Below are 22,445 nucleotides of genomic sequence, written 5' to 3'. Positions count from 1 at the left end.
CTGTGTGGATGCCTCCCATTAAGAAACTTCAAAAAGTCAACCTTTTATCCCTTTCTAAAAAAAGATCGAGGTAATTTGGAAAACATACAATGACACAAAGAGGAAAATATTAATTTTAGTTCTCATCGTCTTGAGAGAACCATTGTTAATGTCTAGTTGTGTCCTTCCAGATTTTGTTTTGTGGTTATATATAAATATCCATATGCAAATACTTTTTTAAAAAACAAAATGGAATCATGTGTACATACTGCTTTGTAACCCATCTTTTTTACTTTCATTCTGGCTAGCATTGATTCAGTTTCTGATTTCGAGTGACTCAAGCCTTGATATTGTTCATCCCACTTGCGTTTTCTTGCGAGGAGAGAGGCTTGGGAGCTGCGTGTGGCCGGGTGGGGGTCCATCTCCCTGACTCCCCGGCCGACCTTGTGGAGTGCTGGGTTTTCACTCCCCTCCCCCAGAGCCCCTTTCAGGCCTGGATCCAGCCATGGAATGGGAAGGCAGCTTTAGCTCATGGCTGGGAGGGTCTGACTCTCTCCCCCTTTTCCTCCCTTGCTCCTCTCAGAGCCCGGCAGCGCTCGTCCTCCTGCCACAGCCCTGCCCGTCTCGGCCCCATGCCCCCGCCAGTCAGCCCCGGGCCACAGGCTGTGAGTTGGTGTGTGGGAGCCGAGGCCCCGTGACCAGGCCAAGGAGAGGAGGGCTCCGGGACACCGGCCACCTGTCCCCCCCATGGAGCTGAGGCCCTGGTTGCTATGGGTGGTAGCAGCAGCAGGACCTTTGGTCCTGCTGGCAGCTGATGCCCATGGCCAGAAGGTCTTCACCAACACCTGGGCTGTGCACATCCCTGGGGGCCCGGCTGTGGCTGACCACGTGGCACGCAAGCATGGCTTCCTCAACCAGGGCCAGGTAGGTGTTCTAGATGTGTCGGGCCGTGGGCTGCTGAGGGCAGGTGCTCTGGCACTGGGAGCAGGAACTGTGGGGCTTGTCTTTTCAAGAGCGTGTTCTGGGTAGCCAGGGGGATGGCAGCAGTGGCTCGCCCTGTCCTTGGGCTTCTAGCATAGGTTGCTCAGAGGACCAACGTACCCCAGGGATAAAGAGTCCCCCCCCTTGGTCCCCTGCCCATTCTTGCTGGGTCCTGGGCAGGGAGCAGATGCCCCACCACCCCCTGCCGTTGCATACCTCCCCTTGTAGCCTATTGTCCACCCCCGTCCCCCACTTCCTCAGGGACTGACAGATGGCAAGCCCAGCTCAGTCTTCCTGCTCTGTTGCAGATCTTCGGCGACTATTACCACTTCTGGCATCGAGCTGTGACAAAGCGGTCCCTGTCGCCTCACCGCCTGAGGCATAGCCGGCTGCAGAGGGAGCCTCAAGTGAGTGCAACCCCAGCTCCCCCTGCCGCCACCCTTCTCTCTCTGCTCTCAGGAGTGCGTGCCACTGTCTTCCTCCCCCTCCTCCGCCCACACCGTCTCTCCCTCATCCCCTCACAGGTAAAGTGGCTGGAGCAGCAGGTGGCAAAGCGACGGACCAAACGGGATGTGTACCAGGAGCCCACAGACCCCAAGTTTCCTCAGCAGTGGTACCTGGTATGTTGCAGCCTTGGTTCCCGGGTCCTCCTCCCCCATCTGCCCACTGAGGGTCCCGTGGGTAGGTGAGGCTGACTTTGAGGGCTGCTTCCATTCTTTCTCTTTCTGTCTGCTGAGCGTTCTCCCCAGCTCCTCCTGCTAAGTCTGGGGCCAGGGGTACACTCCCAGAGTTCTTTACACTTCCACGGAGCCCAGACAACCAGTAGTGGCATTTTAAGAGCGGAGGCAGATAGAGAGTGAGGTTTTGGGGTGGTGAAGGGATTCTTCAGGGTACCCTAGCCTCACACATCTCCTAAGTGCCAAGGTGATGGAGTGGGTGTCTTCGCAGTCTGGCATCACCCAGCGGGACCTGAATGTGAAGGAGGCCTGGGCTCAGGGCTACACGGGGCGTGGTATCGTGGTCTCCATCCTGGACGACGGCATTGAGAAGAACCACCCGGACTTGGCAGGCAATTATGTGAGCAGATTGGGGGCAGGCAGCAATTCCTGGTGAGGGTGTCTAGGGTGTCCTGTTCTGCCAGCATGGGCAGGCTGCTCCTGACAACAGCCACATCCTTTCCAGGATCCTGGGGCCAGCTTTGATGTCAACGACCAGGACCCTGACCCGCAGCCTCGTTACACACAGATGAATGACAACAGGTCAGAAACGGCAGACCCCGGTCTCTGCCTCCCTCCTTTTCCACTGAGTAGGAAGGGCTGAGGCCCAGTTCAGACATGCTCTGCCTGAGAGGCTGACGTCTTTCCTGCAGTCCTGATTCAGCTGGGGCTCTAAGGGAGGGTTCGGTCAGAGCAGAGAGAGCTACAGGCTGTGTGGGAGGGGACCATGCTCACACGTGGGATAGAGGTCATAGGCGGAATGGTTTGCCGATCCTTCTCCTCAGGCTGTATCTGCCAGGCTCTGTCTCCCGTTAATGCTGCGTTCTTGGCCCTGGCAGGCACGGCACACGATGCGCGGGTGAGGTGGCCGCGGTGGCCAACAACGGTGTCTGTGGTGTGGGTGTGGCCTACAACGCCCGCATAGGAGGTGGGTGTGGGTCTTGGCCACCCTGTCTTTGGGAGGGCCCTTCGGGTGGGGTTTTTCTCCGCCCACTTCCCATCTGGCCAGTGCCTGCCACTTTCCCACTGTGGATCCTTTTGACCACATGACTATTCCTTAGAAGATTCTTAGCAACTCAGAGAGCTGAATCACCAGTGCTGGTGGCCCTGTGCTGTGGGGCGGGTGTTTCTCAGCAGGAGTTTCCTTACATCCTCACCACCCACGTGTCCTTACGTGGCAGTCCTTGATCACCACGCTCCTTTGGGAACCCAGGGTCCTGTTCTGGTCCAGATTGTGTGGTTGAAGGCAGGGCTGTTTTCCTTTTCCCCTCCCTGGGTCTCGTCTTTGAGAAGCAGAGGCAGGCCAGGGAGTTAGGGGTTCAGGGTTTCCCAGCACCAGCCTCTCCCCTCCCCCTGCCCACCGTCTGGGTGCAGGGCTGGGTGTGCTCCATGGGGTGCCTCTGGCAGCTGGACCCACGCAGAATCCCTTTCCCCACCCCACTCCGCGGCCAGGGGTGCGCATGCTAGACGGTGAGGTGACAGATGCGGTGGAAGCACGCTCGCTGGGCCTGAACCCCAACCACATCCACATCTACAGCGCCAGCTGGGGCCCCGAGGATGACGGCAAGACTGTGGACGGGCCAGCCCGCCTCGCCGAAGAGGCCTTCTTCCGGGGAGTCAGTCAGGTGAGGTGGGGATCCAGGCCCAGTCTCTGGGGGCAAGGCGACACTCTATTTTCCATAGTTTTCTTCCTTGTGTTTTTCTGTTCCTGTTTGTTCTTGTGTTTAATTTGAATTTTACACAAAATATGTTTGTTGAAAAGTTAAGGGACTAGGATAGAAAAAAAGAAAAGAAAATTAAAACCATCCCTAATTGCACTCCCTGGAATCACCACTCTGAGCATTGGGGTGGTGGTCCAGGTCTTTTTTTGCACACAGACAGTCATATTTACGTGTATGTCTGATCCACCACGGCCTCATGAAAAACTAGGGAGTGGATAGAGAGTCCCTGAGAACGAGGCCCCAGCCTTTCCAGTCTCCAGCAGTGTCTCTTCCCGCCAGGCCTCCCCCAAAACCTGTTCTCGAGTGACCCCATCCCACTCTGTCCACAGGGCCGCGGGGGGCTGGGCTCCATCTTTGTCTGGGCCTCGGGAAACGGGGGCCGGGATCATGACAGCTGCAACTGTGATGGCTACACCAATAGCATCTACACACTGTCCATCAGCAGCGCCACACAGTTCGGCAACGTGCCCTGGTACAGCGAGGCCTGCTCGTCCACGCTGGCCACGACCTACAGCAGCGGCAACCAGAATGAGAAGCAGATCGTGAGTCTTGCTCTGAGTTGGGGCCAGGGCGGAGGCCAGGGCAGGGGCCAGGGCGGGGGCTGGGGAAATGGGGCTGCTTGCCGGCTCCATCCAAACCCATCTGCCTCCCACCCGCATGTGGCTGGGTGATAGGGGCTTTGGCATCATGGAGTGGGAACTGGGGAGCTCTCTGAGATTCTTGGGGTTCACAGAGCCATCTGTGAAGCCCCTGAGAAGTATAGACTCTCTCTAAAAACAGTTATTGCTCTAAATGATCTTTAACTTCTAGTTCAGTCTCCTTGTTCCTTGGGAAACTGAAGCTCAAAAAGAGCCAAACACTGTCCAGTCCACGGCAGGGCAGCAGCTGGGACCCAGGTGTCCTGACCATGGCTCACCACACCATCTGTGGTTCTTAGGGTCTATAGGTAGAGGGAGGACAGGCAGGTCGCCTCTCTGGTCCCCTCCACTCACCACAGACCCAACACCATTGTTCTCCGGGCAGGTGACCACTGATTTGCGGCAGAAGTGTACGGAGTCACACACCGGCACCTCGGCCTCTGCCCCGCTGGCAGCTGGCATCATTGCTCTCACCCTGGAGGCCAAGTAAGTATCAGGGGCTGAGGGGCAACCCTGTCCCTACTTGCGCCCTCTGCAGGGCAGCCCTTGGTCTCCAGCTTATCTCCAAAGAGACTAAACCCAGCCTCTTCCTCTCTTCTTTGCAGTAAGAACCTCACCTGGCGGGACATGCAGCACCTGGTGGTACAGACCTCAAAGCCAGCACACCTCAATGCTAACGATTGGGCCACTAATGGTGTGGGCCGGAAAGGTGAGGACAGAGTGGCCCGGTGGCCTGGTTTGGGGATTGGTGGGGGGCGCGCTCTATGCCTCCCAGCTGACCCTGCCTTCCCTACTCCACAGTGAGCCATTCATATGGCTATGGGTTGTTGGACGCAGGTGCCATGGTGGCTCTGGCCCAGAACTGGACGACGGTGGCCCCCCAGCGGAAGTGCCTCATCGACATCCTCACTGAGCCCAAGTGAGGGTTGAACCCTGGCTGAGAGGGGGTGGGTGGGACCTGAGGGTTGCAGGAGGTGCTCATGGTTCCCTCTGAGCCAGGCTGATTGACCATCACTGTGCTCTCTGCACAGGGACATAGGGAAGCGGCTGGAGGTGCGGAAGACCGTGACCGCCTGCCTGGGGGAGCCCAGCCACATCACACGGCTGGAACACGCCCAGGCCCGCCTCACCTTGTCCTACAATCGCCGTGGTGACCTGGCCATCCACCTGGTTAGCCCCATGGGCACCCGCTCCACCTTGCTGGCTGCCAGGTGCTTGCCCTGTCCCCTGCCCAGGCTGTTTTCTCCCTTACGCCCACATGCATTCATTCATTCACTCATACAGCTGTGATGGTCACCACATACTCTCAGTGAGGAGTCGTGGAAGGGATTGTTTGCCTGTTTGCCCTATGGGACTGTCCCGTTTTGCAGGAATCCCTGATTTCACCCATCAAATGCCACATCTGTGTGCCTTCCTGTGTGCAGTGCCCTCGCACATATCCAGAATCTTCTGGTTGAGAACGACTGGCCTACTGGCATTCAGAGCCGAGAGGCATTTCCAGCCCAGTGGTGGGGTGGGTGCTGCACTGGGGGGAGGGTATGTGGTCCACGTGTGGTGGGCTCGGTATTCCCTGGATGGCGGCCCCCAGAGGCCTCAGACAGCTGTATGCACCCTGCTCCCAGGCCACACGACTACTCTGCGGATGGGTTTAATGACTGGGCTTTCATGACGACCCATTCCTGGGACGAGGACCCCTCTGGTGAATGGGTCCTGGAGATTGAAAACACCAGTGAGGCCAACAACTATGGTATGCAGGGCGCCCGAGAGCTGGGGCGGTGTGGATGCCGGGTCCCAGCTCCCGCTCACTCTGGCCTCCTTCCCCTCCTGGAATAGGGACGCTGACCAAATTCACCCTCGTGCTATATGGCACAGCCCCTGAGGGGCTGCCCACACCTCCTGAGAGCAGCGGCTGCAAGACCCTCACATCCAGCCAGGCCTGTGTGGGTCAGTAGTGGGTGCTGCTGGGGGTTGGGGCCTGAGGCTGGGGGACAGAGGGTGCCTATCTTGAAGCCCAGCTCTAGGAGGAAAAAGGGTCTGAAGGGACACTGGAGCCCTTGGGATGACATAGTTTGGGGTGGAAGCTCCTGGAAACTACAGTGCCTGCTTGGGCTGCCCTGGTCCTGGGGCCACGTGGCCACATGGCCGTGGGCAGCTAAGCCGACACCCGCCTCCTCTCGTGCCGGCAGTGTGTGAGGAAGGCTTCTCCCTGCACCAGAAGAGCTGTGTCCAGCATTGCCCTCCAGGCTTTGCTGCCCAAGTCCTTGCTACACACTACAACACTGAGAACGACGTGGAGACCATCCGCGCCAGCGTGTGTACCCGCTGCCACACCTCGTGTGCCACATGCCGGGGGCCGGCCCCCACAGACTGCCTCAGTTGCCCCAGCCATGCCTCCCTGGACCCTGTGGAGCAGAAGTGTTCCCGGCAAACCCAGAGCAGCCGAGAGTCACCGCAGCAGCAGCCCCCGCCTCCCCGGCCACCCCCAGAGGTGGAGGCAGAGCCGCGGCTGCGGGCAGGGCTGCTGCCTTCACACCTACCTGAGGTGGTGGCCGGCCTCAGCTGCGCCTTCATCGTCCTGGTCTTCGTCATTGTCTTCCTGGTCCTACAGCTGCGTTCAGGCTTCAGCTTCCGGGGGGTGAAAGTGTACACCATGGACCGCGGCCTCATCTCCTACAAGGGGCTGCCCCCTGAGGCCTGGCAGGAGTGCCCATCTGACTCAGAGGAGGACGAGGGCCGGCGTGAGAGGACTGCCTTTATCAGAGACCAGAGCGTCCTCTGACGAGCGCCTGCCACCGCCCCCTTCGAGCCCATCCCCTCCTTGGGCACTTTTTAATTCACCAAAGTATTTTTTTATCTTGGGACTGGGTTTGGACCCCAGTTGGGAGGCAAGAGGGGCAGAGACAGCTTCCCATCCTACCCTTGGGCCTCCTGGCTGCCTGTTGAGCGAGGGTCCCAGGACCAGATGGGGGACCGGAGGGCCACACCCCATTCCCAGCACCCCCTCTATGTGGAGAAAGGAGTGAAACCTTCAGGGCAGCTTTCCAAGGTTGTCAGGCCCCAGCCAGAGTTCTTGCGGAGCGGAGAGGGGCAGCCCTTCTTTCGGGATTCCTGGCCCAGCTGCACTCTGGCCCCTTCCCTGTCCCTTTAAAGCAATAATGGTCCCCATCCAGGCAGCAGGGAGGCTGGCCTAGGGAATATACGAAGGAGGAGGCCACCTCTCCAAGGGCTTGTGCGTACCTGACCCCGTCCCCCACCTCTGGTGAGCCTCAGGCAGAAGCGGCGATGGAAGGAAGGGACCAAGGCAAGGCAGGTGCTTCAAGGGCGTGCGTGTGTGCACGTGTGTGTTTGTCCCTCTGCTCACCGCAGCTGGCTTCCCGCGGAGTGAGGCTGGCCTGGGTGAGCCCCGTGCTGGCGTCCTAACCACCCTCCCCTTCAGCCAGGGCCCAAGTCCCTGTTTTCTGAGCCCGGGGCTGCCTGGGCTGTTGGCACTCACAGTCCCGGAGCCCCTGGGTGGGTGGTGGGGAGGGACGGTGGCCCAGCCGGCCTCTCCCACCTCCCACCCGATGCTGCTTTCCCCTGTGGGGATCTCAGGGGCTGTTTGAGGATATATTTTCACTTTGTGATTATTTCACTTTAGATGCTGATTTTTTTTTTTTTTTTTTTTTTGTATTTTTAATGGGGGTAGCAGCTGGACCGCCCACCTTCACATACCCACTGTTCACTCTCCTGTTCCCCCAGCTGCCCTGGCCCTGAGGTGTGGGAGGCTGCAGCATATTGTTGGGGAGTGAGGAGTAGCTGAACCCCAAGTTCTGAAGAGGCTGGCCAGGCAGGCCCTAAGAAAGGGGGATCGTGGTGGGAAGGGCGGGTAGTTGTCCATGTTTCTGATGGGGCTCGTCGTGCCAAGGGCTTATGGGTCACTGGTTCTCCAAGTGCCAGGGGTGGGCAGGCGGTGGCACCATGCCCCCTCCAACACTGTGCCCTGGTGGAAAAGCACTGCCCCCCAAGTTCCCCTCTTCTGACGTGCCTTTTGCACCCCTCCCATTAGGACAATCAACCCCCTTCTGTTTGGGAGCCCCTTTTTCTTCCTCTGTACTAGCCCCTCCTGGCACCCAGCCACCTGCCCAGGGGTGCCCCCATCTCACCACCCCCCTCCTTGTGGCCAGCCCGGCTGGTTTTGTAAGATACTGGGTTGGTGCACAGTGATTTTTTTTTTTTTTCTTGTAATTTAAACAAGCCCAGCATTGTTGGTTCTATTTAATGGACACGAGATGATGTTAGAGGTTTTAAAGTGATTAAACGTGCAGACTATGCAAACCAGACCTGGTCTCCAGTATGGTGATACTGTTCTTCCCAGGAGTCCGGGACTAAATCCCGGGATGGGGGGGATGGGGAGCTAGGATTAGATGCCCACTGTGATGTCCTGCTTGCCTCAAAATGAGCCCAACTCAGGATTTTGGAGTCTGTCTGCTGAGGGGTTCCAGGCCTCCTTCAGGGAGCTGTGGGGTATCGGAGGAGACAGCAGCTGGAGACAAGCACTAGGGGTTGGGACAAGCTGAGCACGTCCACCCCTACAGGACTAGTCTCCAGCAGAGTGGAGAGTAACAGCCTGTGTCCCTATTGCTCAAGGTCTCCCTTGGAGGCCTACAGTGGGGCCAGAAAGGCCAGGGTGTTCTTACTGGGGAGACTGTGAGTCTCAGCTGTGTAAAGGCCTTACCTCTCTACTCCCCAACCCACCCCTCAGGTTTCCTTTGGGAAAGGAAGCCCCTGCCTGGGGTAGGGGAGTGGTGACTGGTCCACCAGGACCTGTGTCTGAGAAGCAGGCCTCTTCCAGGTAGATTTACTTGGAAATTTCATTCAAATGGATATTGGTGCCTTAGCTCTTCTTGGGGAACCCATGGGGTGGAGAGGACCCGGACTAGGCTCTCCCTTACTCTTCTGGGCCTACCTGGCTGCTGCTGGGACTGCCCACCTGCCTCAGGACCTCCAGGCTGGGAGGCCCATCACACCCGCGTGCAGCGTCACCCTGTGTCGGCTCCCACCGCTGCACCCTGGGGCCACTTCCCCCTTGTCCTTGTCCAAGGCCCTGGGGAGTGCTGCCCTTCTTGAGGCCATTCTTCCCCGGCCCCTCCTCCCTTCCGTTTCCGTGGCCCTGGCTGGCGGGCTAGACAGGGGGGGCCCGGCAGGCATCGGAGGCTCCTGCCCGCCCCTTCCCCTCTGTGGCCCGCCCCAGGGCCTGGGCCAACTGAAACCTCAGGAGGAGGAAGCATCGAATCAGGAACTGGCCTGTTGGCAGGGTTGGCTGGGCCTGAGTCGGTCTTCGGTGGCCCCCGGAGCAGCTGCCTGAGCGGTAACTCTCCTGAGGCCCAGGAGGTGGTGGGCGGTGGGCAGGGAGCAGGGGCAGCGGGCTGGATCCAGGCAGACAGGCATCACACCCGGTGGGGCAGGGGTGGCCCCAGGAGCAGGGCACAGGCTGTCGCTGGCTGGGGCAGGCTCGGCCCTGCCAAAGTCCCTGGGCGCACACACCCCTGCAGTGGGTGCTGGGTGGAAGGGCCCAGAGAGGGAGGCTCTGGGTGGTTCCTGTTCCATGACTGAGAAGGGGTCCCCTGGCGCCAGGCCTTGGCCTGGGACACAGGAAGCAGTGAGAGCCAGTCCCAGGCCAGGCCGGCGTTTTGTACCTGTGGCTGCATTTGGGCAGGACGGGCCCCCACCTCCTGCCTATCTGCAGCTCCTATTGGCCTGCCAGCCCCCAGTCTCCCTGTCCTACTTCTCCATCTCCAGCGGTGGCCTCTCTCCTGTGTCCCCAGGACAGCACTATGGGCTTCTCTTCAGAGCTGTGCAGCCCCAAGGGCCATGGGGCACTTCAGCAAATGCAGGAGGCCGAGCTCCGGCTGCTGGAGGGCATGAGGAAGTGGATGGCCCAGCGGGTCAAGAGTGACCGGGAGTATGCCGGGCTGCTGCACCACATGTCCCTACAAGACAGTGGGGGCCAGAGCCGGGGCGGCCCCGACAGCCCCATCGGCCAGGTGGGGTTCCATGGCCTCTTTACCCCTTCCCAGCCCTCTCCCCAGGAATTCCTGTGGTCCCTGGGATATCAGCCTGCCCCTTCCTTTCCCGAAGTTCCCTGGGTGGGCTTGGGAGCCACCGTCCTCCACGCGCCGTCTCATCCTTCGTGTGCTGCAGTCCTGGGCAGAGATCACCAGTCAGACGGAGGGCCTGAGCCGACTGCTGAGGCAGCACGCGGAAGACCTGAACTCGGGGCCCCTGAACAAGCTGAGCCTGCTGATCCGGGAGCGGCAGCAGCTGCGCAGGACCTACAGTGAGCAGTGGCAGCAGCTGCAGCAGGATCTCACCAAGGTGGGTGGGGAGCCTGGTCATTTCTACCTGCATTTCGAGCCTCAGAGGGCTGGTTTTGCACAAGAGCCCCTCAATTCACAGGGAAGTGAAAGCGCTGACCACAAGGCCTGCTCCCAGGGCCTGCTCCAGCTCCACCACAGCTTCCTTCCCATCTCTCCCCACGAGGGCTGACCTGCAGCAGGGCTTCTCCGTGAATTTTCTGTCACCCTACTGTGTGCCTGGACACAGTGCTTGGAGTACAAGGATGAGTAGTCCAGCCATTGCCTGCGGGGAGCAGGATCTGTGACTTGCCTCCCGCACTGCACCAGCTGGCCCTGGGGCTGAGAGGCAGTTGGAGAGAGATGACGCTGGTCTGTCTGCCCTTGGCCTAGGTGGGCTCCTCCCAGGGTCTCAGAGACTCCACACAGCAGCAACATGGCCCCAACAGAGAGGTTAAAGACCGGGCCTTTGAAGCCATCCTGCCTGCATTTAATCTTGCCCAGCTCCTTGGTCTAGAAGCTGGGTGATTAGCGCTATTTACGTGTGTGCTTCGGCCTTCTAATTCAATGTGCTGGTTGGCCCCCTGTACCATCCTGCTTCCACCACTGCAAAACCCTGCCTTGCCGTGGACCAACAGCGGCCCCTGGTGGCCAGTCTCGATCCACTCCCTCTCCCAAGAAGCTTATCTGAAAACAGGGTGGGCCTGTTTTTATAGGTACTCTTACTGGGACACAGCTGTGCCCATTTGGCTACTAGAGAGCTGCAATGGTAGAGCTGAGTAATTGCAACAGAAACTGTTTGGCCAGTAAGCCTAAAATGTTTACCAACTGGCCCATGAAAAAGGCTCATTTAGTCTATTGATTTAGCTCAGTTACAGTTAGGGAAACTGAGGGTCAGAGGAGAGGGATGGAACTGAGCTAAAGTATCCCAATGCACAGACAGGGGAACTGGGATGAGCACTCTAGTCGTGACCATTTATTGTTCCTGCAATCAGGAACATTATTTGCAGGAATCAGTGCAGAATGGAAATGTGCGGCCTTTGTCAAAGCATTATTGAGAATTTCAAGATGGCATCAGCAGAGCATAACACCAAGCACAGACTCCTTCTGAGTGTGGAGCTCGGTGCCACATGCCTTCAGCTGGGCCCTGCCTGCCATCAAATACCACCCCAGGCCAAAGAAGGGCAGTTCTAGCCTTCCCAGTCCACTCTGCTTCCCCCAGGGGCTCAGCCTCAACCCAGCTCCTCTGACCCTAACCTCCGCAGCAGAGGCCAGGCCCCGGAGGTCTCCAGGCCCTTTCTGCAGGACGGACTCGGGTATGCTGCCTGCTTGCCCTGTAAGACCTGTCCAGTGTTTTACCTCAGGCAGGAATCCCCCATGCCCTAGGGACCTGCCAACCCACACAGTCTCTTCTCTCTCCTCAGACCCACAGCCAGGACATTGAGAAGCTGAAGAGCCAGTACCGAGCCTTGGCACGGGACAGCGCCCAGGCCAGGCGCAAGTACCAGGAGGCCAGCAAAGGTGTGTGGCTTCGCTCACCGGCAGGGAGGGAGTCCCGAGACAGCCTTGACCTGTCCACAGGTGTCCAGGGAGTGGGGAGTGCCCAGACCTCTGTGCTGTCACCCACATCCCCTCTCACCCGGCAGACAAGGATCGTGACAGGGCCAAGGACAAGTATGTGCGCAGCCTGTGGAAGCTCTTCGCTCACCATAACCGCTATGTGCTTGGTGTGCGGGCTGCGCAGCTGCACCACCAGCACCACCACCAGCTCATGCTGCCTGGCCTGCTCCAGTCACTACAGGACCTGCACCAAGAGATGGCATGCATCCTGTGAGCCCACATCCCACCGTCACCCCCTTACCCTCCTACCATGCCCCAGAGACAAGGTCCAGAAAAGTTGAGTCTTGTGAAAATAGGTGGTCATGGAATCACGTGAGACCGGGTCCCGGGGCCAAGGATTGGAGCCACTCGATTTGTATCTGAATGACGTTATTTCAGGGCCTCTTATTGCAGGGTCTTATTGTATTTATCGAGCACCCATTCTAGGCTCTGGCAAACAGCAAGAAAAAACGAAAAATACCTGCCTTCTAAGATCAATGGTATTAGAAAAGAGAGAAAAGAAAGTCAATAAGTACAACAGAAAGCAAGTTAGAAGTGGCAAGTGCTACGGAGAAAAATAAAACAAGAAAGGGGGATTGGGAGGCAGTCATAAATAGAGTGGTCCGAGAAAGCCTCAGAGGTGCAGGAGCAAACCAGGGTATGTCGAGAGAAAGATCGTTTCGGAAAGGGGGAGCCGCAGGCCATCGTGAGGACTTTGGCTGTGTCGAGAACAGAATTCAGGGGGCAAGGACGAGGTAGGGAAACTAGACAGGAGGCTTCTGCAGTAATGCAGATCACAGCTCATGGCCGCTCGGACCCAGCGGAGGAGAGAAGTGGTCAGGTTCTGGGTATATTTTGAGGGTGGAGCCAAAATATTTCCCTATGGACCGGAAGTGGGGTGTGAGATAGACGAGTCAAGGATGATGCCGAGGAGTTGGTCCAAAGCACCTGGAAGATTCAATGGCCATTACCTATGGGAAAAATGGGTTCAGGAGACAAGGAAAAGGAGTTCATTTTCAACTAGTGGAGTTTGATCTCTGACAGGATGTTCTGAGAAAGTGAATTGTTACTTGAGACTGAAGCTCTGGAGAGGTGCTGGGACCGGAGACCTAAGTGTGGGGTCACAGCACATCAATGGCTTATGCATATTGGAGCCCCAGAGCCCGGCTGTTGGGCTGGCAGCCCAGGGCAGGCATGATTGTAGCTCACAGTTAAACCGTGCTTCGTGTGTACCACATACTCTGCACACAGATCTCACTATGACTCCCAGCACCCCCTTTACACATAACAGGAAGTAAAGGTCAGAAGACATGCAGTGATTTGCCTGTGAGCATTGGGCTGGTGGTAAATGATGAGGTGGGGGCTCAATCCCAGGACCGACTCCAAACTCAGTGTCAGGTCCCCTGAGCTTCTCAGCCTTGCCTAGCCTGAGGCCTCACTGACCAGCGGTCCTGTTTCTGGGCAGGAAAGAGATCCTGCAAGAATACCTGGAGATTAGCAGCCTGGTGCAGGACGAAATGGTGGCCATTCACCGGGAGATGGCTGCGGCCGCTGCCCGCATCCAGCCGGAGGCCGAGTACCATGGCTTCTTGCGACAGTATGGGTAAGCCCCTCCTTGCTCCTGCTGGGCACCCAGGCTGTTGGCTTGCTCACTGATGCGGTAATGCCCCCCGCAGGTCCACACCTGAGGTCCCACCCTGTGTCACCTTTGACGAGTCACTGCTCGAGGAGGGTGAACCCCTGGAACCTGGGGAGCTGCAGTTGAACGAGCTGACCGTGGAGAGCGTGCAGCACACGTGGGTGCCGCGGTGCGGGGCCTGGGGTGGACACTGTCCACATAGAGCTTGGGCTTGTCTCAGCTCTGCAGGGCTGCTTCTGAGGGGCTGGCTCTAACACTGCCCTTCCTTGGGGACACAGGCTGACCTCAGTGACAGATGAACTGGCGGCGGCCACCAAGACAGTGTTCAGCCGGCAGGAGGTAGTCAGTCAGCTGCAGCGTGAGCTGCGGAATGAGGAGCAGAACATCCACCCCCGGCAGCGGTGAGTGGGTCCCAGCTACAGCAGCCTCCCGCCCGCCTGCCCACCCCACTGATGGCTGCCGGCTGCATGCTGAGCCCTCTGTTTCCTCACTCCCATCTACCTGCTGGCAGGGTTTACCTGCTGGGCAAGAGGCAGGTGTTGCAGGAGGAGCTGCAGGGGCTGCAGGTGGCGCTGTGCAGCCAGGCCAAGCTGCAGGCCCAGCAGGAGCTGCTGCAGGCCAAGCTGGAGCAGCTGGGCCCCGGTGAGCCCCCGCCTGTGCCGCTCCTGCAGGACGACTGCCACTCCACCTCGTCCTCGGTGAGCGCCCCACCGCCCACTGTGGCCACCCCACCCACCGGCCCAGGCTGCGCTCTTCATTTTCGCCCTCCCCCTCCCCAAGCCTGGCCACTCGCTGACGTCTGTCCCTGGCCCCAGGAGCCGGAGCGGGAAGGGGGAAGGACGCCCACCCTGGAGATTCTTAAGAGCCACATCTCAGGAATCTTTCGCCCCAAGTTCTCGGTGAGTGGAGTCCGGCCAGACCCGCACCTCTGCCCTTCTCCAAGGGGTGTGCCAGGCCAGGGGTCTCAGAGATGTTCCCCCTAAGCCCGTGCCACCGTGTTGTTCAGGTTAGTCATCGGGTGGCCCTAGAGAGGAGGTCCTGCCTATGCTGGTTTTATTGGGGCATCCAAGCACAGATGTCCCCAATCCTGCCACCCCTGCACCCACTTCTTCTTCGCTACCGCATGTGCTGAAGGGACCTGCAGCTTTGACTATCCTATGGCTCTCCCTGCTATGGGAGTGGAAAAGGCAAAAGCTTGGTTTGGGACCAGCCAGCCCGGGCCTCCCATCCCAGCTCTGCTGTCAGCGAGCCCGGGCCAGTCTGTGGCCTGCGGATGGCTCAACCTGCCACTCGGGTGGTTTGGAAGGACTGAAGGGCATATGAAATAGAGACCCTCCTGACGACCTGGCTGAGTGACCCCACCACCCCCCACTCCTTCCCTGTCCCTGCCCAGCTTCCCCCACCACTGCAGCTTGTGCCTGAGGTGCAGAAGCCCCTGCATGAGCAGCTGTGGTACCATGGCGCCATCCCACGGGCAGAGGTGGCTGAGCTTCTGACACAATCTGGGGACTTCCTGGTGCGGGAGAGCCAGGGCAAGCAGGAGTATGTGCTGTCAGTGCTGTGGGATGGCCAGCCCCGGCACTTCATCATCCAGTCTGCTGATGTGAGTGGGGCCTGGACCGGAGCCCACCCTGCCCCACCCCTCCCAGTCAGCAGGGGAACGACCTTGAGAGTGTAGGAAGGAGTTGCCAGTCTTCGATGCTTTCCTGGCAGAGCTGCTAGGAGCCAGAGAGACCATCTAGTCCCTACAATGAAACAGGCCGAAGCCTTCGGCTCGGGTCCTCCCCTAAGGAGGGGTAGCAGGCGTGTCAGGCACCATCAAGTCCTGCCTTTCTGCAGTCTCTACGCCTCTTGTCCCAGGAAGGCCCTTTCTCCCTGCTGTTCTCCCTCTACCCTCCCAGGCCTCAGGCCTCCTCAGCAGTGGAGGCTACTGACCCCAGGTCCCCCTGCCCCACAGAACCTGTACCGACTAGAAGGCGACGGCTTTCCCAGCATCCCCTTGCTCATAGACCACTTGCTGCGCTCCCAGCAGCCCCTCACCAAGAAGAGCGGTATTGTCCTGAACAGAGCCGTGCCCAAGGTGAGCCCATGCCCAGCCAGCCCACACCGCCCATGGCAGGGTTGGCGAGCGTGGGTCGAGGCACGAATCGGGCAAGAGGGGCTTTCCAGGTCTCTAGTCTTTGGTCTTCGTACAGGACACGAAGTGACTCCTCATGCTCCAAGGGCTCAGCCTCTTGCTAGGTGTGGAATGTCAAGGCCACTCCCATTCCACAGGCTGGTGCTCATCCAGCTAGGGCTCCTACCTGGTCTGTGAGGTCATCGAGTGTGATCCTGATACAGTCCAAACCCCATTTTCCAGACTAAGAAACTGAGGTTCCAAGAAATGAAAGACGTAGGCTTTTTGGAGGATGTTTGGTCCTTCAACAGAGCCCAGAATGCCTTCCCTTCACTGACTTCTGACCGCCCAACACTCCCTTCTACAGGACAAGTGGGTGCTGAACCATGAGGACCTGGTGTTGGGCGAGCAGATTGGGCGGGTGAGTTGAGTGCTCTGCCAGCCTCCGGGCTGCCTGCGTTCTCCCTCTCCAGCACGGTTTCCTTCCAGCCCACCACCCATGTCACAAGGAGACCCACTTCAGAGAGTTCTTCTGTCTCCCTGCCTCAGTCTGACTGAGGAAACTGAGGGGAGAGTACCTGCCATCAGCACCCGCCCCCACCTTCCCGCGCTAGGCCCCTGCCTCCCCACGGAGCTCTTGTGTGCAAGGGGGCACAGATTCTGTTCATGTGAGCCATCAAATAACCTGCTTAGGAAAGAAGTCACTTTCCCGAAAATCGGAACGCTTTTCTAACCCAAGGGAAAGTGACTTGTGGATTTTCCACGTCACCTCTTTTCGTGAACATGGAAAGTCAGAGATGATTTTTTTTTCACGTGGACCCGCATCGATCCCCAGCCAGGGGATAAACTAGAGAGCTGGGATGAGCAGGTCTGAGCATGGAGTCACTGAGTGAGGGGCAGGTGGGGACAAGGTGGGATGTCTCCTGAGAGAAGGGGACTGTGGCCCAGGGAAGATGGGTAGAAGCCCAAGATCATTTCAGGGGAACTTTGGTGAAGTATTCAGTGGGCGCCTGCGAGCTGACAACACCCTCGTGGCAGTGAAATCATGTCGAGAGACGCTCCCACCTGACCTCAAGGCCAAATTTCTGCAGGAAGCGAGGTAGGTGATAGAATAACAGTCACCGTGGGCGCACATACGAAGCGTTCCTCGGCACGGCGCGATGTGCTTGGTCTGTGGCATGACGTGACCACCCCCCCACACCAAGGTCAGAGCGGGCAAGGCTCAGACCGTTCGAGGTCTGCTGGCTTCAGAGGCCAAACTCATCTTTTCTGCTGCCTTCTCCCGTCCTCCCTCGGGTTCCCTGGGGATCACTGGGGAGGGGATCTGCAAGCCCACAAGGTGGGAGCCTAAGCAGCAGCGCCTTCCAGGATCCTGAAGCAGTACAGCCACCCCAATATCGTGCGTCTCATTGGCGTCTGCACCCAGAAGCAACCCATCTACATCGTCATGGAGCTCGTGCAGGGTGAGCTGAGAGGGCTGATCTCCAGGAGTGGGGACCCCAGTCCGGCTAGGTCTGCATCCCTGCAGGAGGCTCAATAAGGCTTTCCCCACCTGCCCCCAGGGGGTGACTTCCTGACCTTCCTTCGGACCGAGGGAGCCCGCCTGCGGATGAAGACTCTGCTGCAGATGGTAGGAGACGCAGCAGCCGGCATGGAGTACCTGGAGAGCAAGTGTTGCATCCACCGGTGAGTGAGGGGGCACAGGCCTCATGTAGCCGATGCCAGCCCCCCGATAACTCCCACCCAGGTGCATGCAGGGAGCAGCCCTTCTTCATGGCAGTGTCTAGAGTGCCCAGGTCATGAGGTGACAGGTGCTGCGTGGACTGGTGGCTGAGTGAACCCCTTTCTTGCTTCACCCAGGGACCTGGCTGCTCGGAACTGCCTGGTTACAGAGAAGAATGTCTTGAAGATCAGTGACTTTGGGATGTCCCGGGAGGAAGAGGACGGGATCTACGCCGCCTCAGGGGGCCTCAGACAAGTCCCTGTGAAGTGGACGGCACCTGAGGCTCTTAACTATGGTACCTGGGCCTTGTCCACCCTGGGTGCGGCTCGAGGCTGGGTGTGCCTCGCTCTGGCTGACGGACATGGGTGGCTCGTTCATGCCGCCTTGCCTCCTTGCAGGCCGCTATTCCTCCGAGAGCGACGTGTGGAGCTTTGGCATCTTACTCTGGGAGACCTTCAGCCTGGGGGCCTCCCCCTACCCCAACCTCAGCAATCAGCAGACCCGGGACTTCATAGAAAAGGGTAAGGGAACGCTACTGAGTGACAGCAGCCTGAGAGCCAGGCACTCATCCCGGTGCTGCAGCTGGCTTCTTCCCAGTCCCCTGACCTTCCCACTGGGGCAGAATAAGAATGATCCTGTAGCTGCCACTGAGTGAGTCCCTGATGTGTGCCAGGCCATACATTACTTCATTTACTCTTCACAACAGGTGAGGTAGGGATTAATATGTCCCTTTTACAGGAGAAAAAAACTGAGGCTTACAGAGGTTATACAACTTGCACACGGTGGGATTGTGATTAGGACCTCTGCGTCCTTGGGGCTCTCAGTGGGGAGGAGCAGCTCTTTAGGAACAATGTGGCTTAAGCAGCTCCCATTACTCACGGATGTCCCCCGAGGCTGCCAGGGGCCCTCAGATGCCCTCCTCACGCAGGGGGTGTCGTGCCTGTCCTCATAGGGGGCCGCCTGCCCTGCCCCGAGCTGTGTCCCGATGCTGTGTTCAGGCTCATGGAACAGTGCTGGGCCTACGAGCCCAGGCAGCGGCCCAGCTTCAGCACCATCTACCAGGAGCTACAGAGCATCCGAAAGCGACATCGGTGAGGCTGGGCCCTCTTCTCAAGCCAGTGGCCTCTGTCGGCAAGACTGTACCTCCTCCCCACTTCCAGCTCACACCATGGGATGACTCTTCACGGTCCTGGACTCTGGCCACTGGCATATGTGCTGCGGGTGGGGATGCAGCTCCATGTCTGCTGTGCATCCCTGTTCCTGCCAGGCCTCCTCTTCCAGGCAGAAGTAATAAAACCACTTGTGCCTGTCAAGTGCTCTTTGGCATGTGCGCCCCGCTGGAGGGCAGGTCTTAGGAGGAATGGAGGGCCTGTACTGCGGCCATGGGGAAGGAGGATGGCCAGTGTTCAGGGGGCAGAACTGACACGGTTTGGTAGCTGTTGGATGTGAGAGGCGAGGAAGAGGGAGAGATCAGGATGATATACAGGCTTCTGACCAGATGGTGGTGTCATTCCTGAAACAGGATCTCAAGCAGAGGAGCAGAGCTGCAGGAGGATGGTGAATTTGGAGATGTTGTGTTTGAGGGGCCTCTGGGGATGTTAGGTGTGACATATAGATCTGGAAGCCCAGCCAGAAGTAAAGGCTGGCACTGGAGGCCTAAACGTCATTAACTGACAAATGTTGGAGAACAGCTGACCCTAAGGATGTATACAACCATCGCGTGAGATTCAGTAGAGAGGAGAGAGTCGGGCAAAGTTAGAGCCCCACTCAAAGGAGACTGGTGTGGCTGAAGAGAAAAATTGCTTCTTAGAGAGTTTATCTCTCAGGCGAGCTTCCTGAGCAATGGGGTAGCAGAGCAGGGAGCTCTCACCTCCTCTCCTAAGTCCCCCAGAAATCTATAAAATTATCTGAAACTTTCCTAGCAGCAACAGGGAAGGTTGAGAAGATAAGAAGGATGAACAAATTGAAAAGCAGAAACAGGAAAGATATGTAGCACCAAAGAACAAAGCAGTAAGAACTTTGAGGCAAAATGGCCACCCTTCAAGAAAGTTTAGGAAGCGGATGACATCTGTTTCCAAAGAGATAAAAGCCCTATAACTTCTTTACACATGAGGAAACCAGTTAGAGTATGAGCAAATGAAAGTATTAAGTCAAATTACATCTCAATTGGAAGTGGTAGAAAGCAGAACTGACAAACTTCTGCTTCTGGGGAGGATGTGGTAGGTCCGAGCAGGCCACCACTCCCATCAAAACAATCAGCAGGGGACAAATAAGATGAAAATCATTATTTTTAAAGAGAATGGAGAGTGGTGGAATACGAACCAGATGAACTAAGATTTCAAGAAGGAAAGGGTCCCTCCCAGGTGAACTAATGATGAGTGGCTATTCCCTGAAACATCTGCTGATTTTGGACATCTCTAATGATCAAAGTTGCCCCAAACAGAGAGACTCTACTAAGAAAAAGAGAAATGAGCCAGTAGTTTTTGGTGCTTACAGGGACTATGCTATGGATTGGACTCACGAGGAGCCCAAAATGCAAAGCTAGTTCTCCCCATGGAACATTTGCTGAGTTCTGGAACCGTGTGAGCAACTGGGAAGGCATGTCCAACAGTCTCGTGGTGTTTAGAGGGAGGGGGCCTGAAACAAATAAGTGGTTCGCCTCTCAAGATATCCAGATCTCGAACCTGTGTGGATTGGGAGGCTAAAAAGCTAACTCCAAAATCTCTGAAGAGCAGAACTTGAAGGACTCAGAGAGACAGACTGGCCAGGCTTTCAACCCCAAATCCAAGAGGGCCACTCCTAAAGGACAGAGACAATGTAGAGGAGGGCTGAGTTTTACCAGAACTATAACTCTGCCCCAACTTGGCACCTGAATTCCTCGAGGTGACTAGCTTCTTCAGAGTGGGGAATTGAGGAGAGGAAGAACATAGTTTGCATGAAGTACCTACTTTTTATACCCAATATGCAACATGCAGACAAAAATTATTAAATACGCAAAAGAAAAATGGGGTCAGTGCACAAGAGAAAGACAACAGAAGTAAACCCACAGATGATCCAAATATTATAGTTGGCAGATAAGGATTTTGAAATAACTATGATTAACATGTTAAATGGAGAAAAAAGATGGACAAAATAGATGCAAATATGGAGAAGTTCAACAGAGTTGGAATCTACTTAAAAAGAATCAAAGGAGAAAGTAGAACTGAAAAATACCATCTCCGAAGTTACAAACTCATTGGCTACCTTTCATAAAAATTCATAGAACGAAAGGATAAAGTCACAATCATAGAGACTGAATACATCAGGAGAAAGAATTAGTGAACTTGAAGATAGATTGCTAGAAGGTATCTAAACTGAAATAAAGAGAGAAAAAAAGAATGAAAAAAAAAAAAAAAGCCTAAGAAACACGTGGGATTCCAGTACATGAGTAATTAAAGTTCCAGAAGGAGAGAGAAAAGTTAAGACCAGAATACCTGAAAATGACCCAAGCGTCTTTACAACGATAAAAAAGACCACTGATACATGCACAAACATTGATGAATCGAATCTCAAAAACACATTGAGTAAAGAAGCCAGTCACGAAGGGGTGTATACTTTTGATTCCATTTTATGAAGTTCAAGAATAGGCAAAATTAAACTATAGAGAAGTCAAAATAGTGGTTCTGTCTGAGGGGTACTGGTGGGCAGGGGCATGAGAGTAGGGGAATAGCTCTGCCATGGTGTCTTTACAACCTCGCATGTCTACATGGGCCGTGTGGGCAAGGCTTGAGCAGTCTAGCTTGAGCCTTGACAATGCACTATAATTACTCGTGCAGTAAGGGAGACATAAGCAGCCTAGAGAGGAGCCTTGTTGGGAGACTGCCACAAGGCCCTTTCTCATCCCTCTTCCTAGTTTCACTTGAGTCCAGGGCTTTCCATCTGGCCCATCCCCTCATAGAGAGAAGCCATGCCATACTTCTTAGCTGTAGTTTGGAGTTGGCTCCTTAGCCACAGGGTGACCTTCCACCATACCTCCTATCCTCCTGTCATCTGGTCCCTTCGGTTCATTGTCATCCTGTGGGACTGAGGAAACGAGCCGACTCCATGCTGGTCTTGGTTTTGCTGAGTGATAAGACATCTGGATCCATGGTGACTTGCTCTCTCCTTACTACCGGCTGAGTCTATGGAAGTGTGGCAGGCCCACCTAACAGCTGCACCGTGATCCTTGTGGCTCTGTTAGCCACCACCATGCACTTAGGGACACGGAGCAAAACACACAGAGACAAAGAGGGTGATGAACCCAGCCTGGGTCTACGACCTTAGTAACAGACATTTCAGTTAGTAAATAAACCTAGAAAAATGTTCCTGACGGCGATCCAAGAAATGGGAATTAAAATAATGACATGGCATTTAAAATACGGTTAATCAAACAACAAAAAAATCGTCTTAAGCATTCAGTGGTTTGTAATCGACAGTGGAAACGCACAGTCGGAGAGCGGTGGAATGCCAAGTATCAGTCATATCAGTCCTTATCTTTTGCCCAGGTAACCTCACTGCTGCGAATTTGTCCTGAAGTAATAATTTTAAAAGAAGATTCATGTGGAATTGACGGAGATGTTCACTGCAGTGTGGTTTATTATGCTGCAAAATTACAAACCACCCAGACGCCCAGTGAAAGAACAACCAAGACAGTTATGGGCTGTCTCGTTCGCTGGGTGGCAAGCAGGAAAGGGATGGCGATTAATGCGCCGCACGGACAGGAGGCGGCACCCCTTTTCCTGAGAATGTGGCTGCATCAAATTAAGGATACCTAAAGCAGAACGGGGCGGGCCGAGAAACTGCGCCCCACTGCGCAGCTGGTGCAGCAGGGGAGGAATGTTCCCGCTACTGTTTGGTACCGTGCTCACTCTAGTAAGATTCAGACCAAATAAAGTCTCGCGCCCCTGCTCGCGGGTTCGCAGCGCGCCTAGGCCGGGCCGGAACTGCGGCTGCGCACGGCGGCCTGGGTCCAACGGCGCGGAG

At 56.6% G+C, this 22,445-nt stretch overlaps 2 protein-coding genes across 7 annotated transcripts in view; both read left to right on the top strand.

The window, feature by feature from the left end:
* Nucleotides 1-8,354, top strand: part of FURIN (furin, paired basic amino acid cleaving enzyme) — a 12,030-nt gene extending 3,676 nt beyond the window's left edge. For all 4 annotated transcript variants that reach the window (XM_025049887.1, XM_006905285.3, XM_015593647.2 and 1 more), the window contains 15 exons: nt 563-903; nt 1,269-1,367; nt 1,485-1,580; nt 1,909-2,037; nt 2,143-2,219; nt 2,516-2,604; nt 3,129-3,301; nt 3,727-3,939; nt 4,421-4,521; nt 4,641-4,744; nt 4,837-4,954; nt 5,067-5,246; nt 5,658-5,782; nt 5,869-5,979; nt 6,222-8,354. In XM_025049887.1, coding sequence (XP_024905655.1) covers nt 727-903; nt 1,269-1,367; nt 1,485-1,580; nt 1,909-2,037; nt 2,143-2,219; nt 2,516-2,604; nt 3,129-3,301; nt 3,727-3,939; nt 4,421-4,521; nt 4,641-4,744; nt 4,837-4,954; nt 5,067-5,246; nt 5,658-5,782; nt 5,869-5,979; nt 6,222-6,814 — 2,385 coding nt within the window. In that variant the 5' untranslated portion in view covers nt 563-726 and the 3' untranslated portion in view covers nt 6,815-8,354. The remainder of the gene's footprint in view (nt 1-562; nt 904-1,268; nt 1,368-1,484; nt 1,581-1,908; nt 2,038-2,142; nt 2,220-2,515; nt 2,605-3,128; nt 3,302-3,726; nt 3,940-4,420; nt 4,522-4,640; nt 4,745-4,836; nt 4,955-5,066; nt 5,247-5,657; nt 5,783-5,868; nt 5,980-6,221) is intronic.
* Nucleotides 8,355-8,490: 136 nt separating this feature from the next.
* Nucleotides 8,491-20,824, top strand: FES (FES proto-oncogene, tyrosine kinase). 3 transcript variants are annotated; one of them, XM_006905279.3, is made up of 19 exons: nt 8,491-9,382; nt 9,840-10,058; nt 10,216-10,389; nt 11,792-11,888; nt 12,014-12,197; nt 13,432-13,569; nt 13,643-13,762; nt 13,884-14,006; nt 14,117-14,303; nt 14,421-14,504; nt 14,999-15,208; nt 15,563-15,685; nt 16,089-16,142; nt 16,702-16,820; nt 17,090-17,184; nt 17,284-17,407; nt 17,582-17,739; nt 17,843-17,965; nt 18,397-20,824. In XM_006905279.3, the coding sequence occupies exons 2-19, from the start codon at nt 9,849-9,851 to the stop codon at nt 18,537-18,539; spliced, it is 2,466 nt and encodes an 821-aa protein (XP_006905341.1). In that variant the 5' UTR covers nt 8,491-9,382; nt 9,840-9,848; the 3' UTR covers nt 18,540-20,824. The 3 variants fall into 3 exon arrangements, with proteins under 3 accessions (XP_006905341.1, XP_006905343.1, XP_024905640.1); XM_006905281.3 differs by lacking the exon at nt 14,999-15,208; XM_025049872.1 differs by lacking the exon at nt 15,563-15,685.
* The last annotated feature ends 1,621 nt before the right edge of the window (nt 20,825-22,445 follow it).

This window comes from Pteropus alecto, unplaced genomic scaffold (assembly GCF_000325575.1).
Source record: "Pteropus alecto unplaced genomic scaffold, ASM32557v1 scaffold60, whole genome shotgun sequence".
NCBI lineage: Eukaryota > Metazoa > Chordata > Mammalia > Chiroptera > Pteropodidae > Pteropus > Pteropus alecto.
The sequence above is the reverse complement of the archived record's forward strand: the minus strand, read 5'-3'. Positions and strand labels throughout refer to the sequence as shown.

Excerpts from the sequence above, each read along its gene's own strand:
- FES (XM_006905279.3), top strand. The coding sequence starts at position 9,849 with ATGGGCTTCTCTTCAGAGCTGTGCAGCCCCAAGGGCCATGGGGCACTT. Across the intron at positions 14,505-14,998 it reads TCTTTCGCCCCAAGTTCTCG|CTTCCCCCACCACTGCAGCT; the intron begins GTGAGTGGAGTC and ends GTCCCTGCCCAG. Across the intron at positions 15,686-16,088 it reads TGAACAGAGCCGTGCCCAAG|GACAAGTGGGTGCTGAACCA; the intron begins GTGAGCCCATGC and ends TCCCTTCTACAG.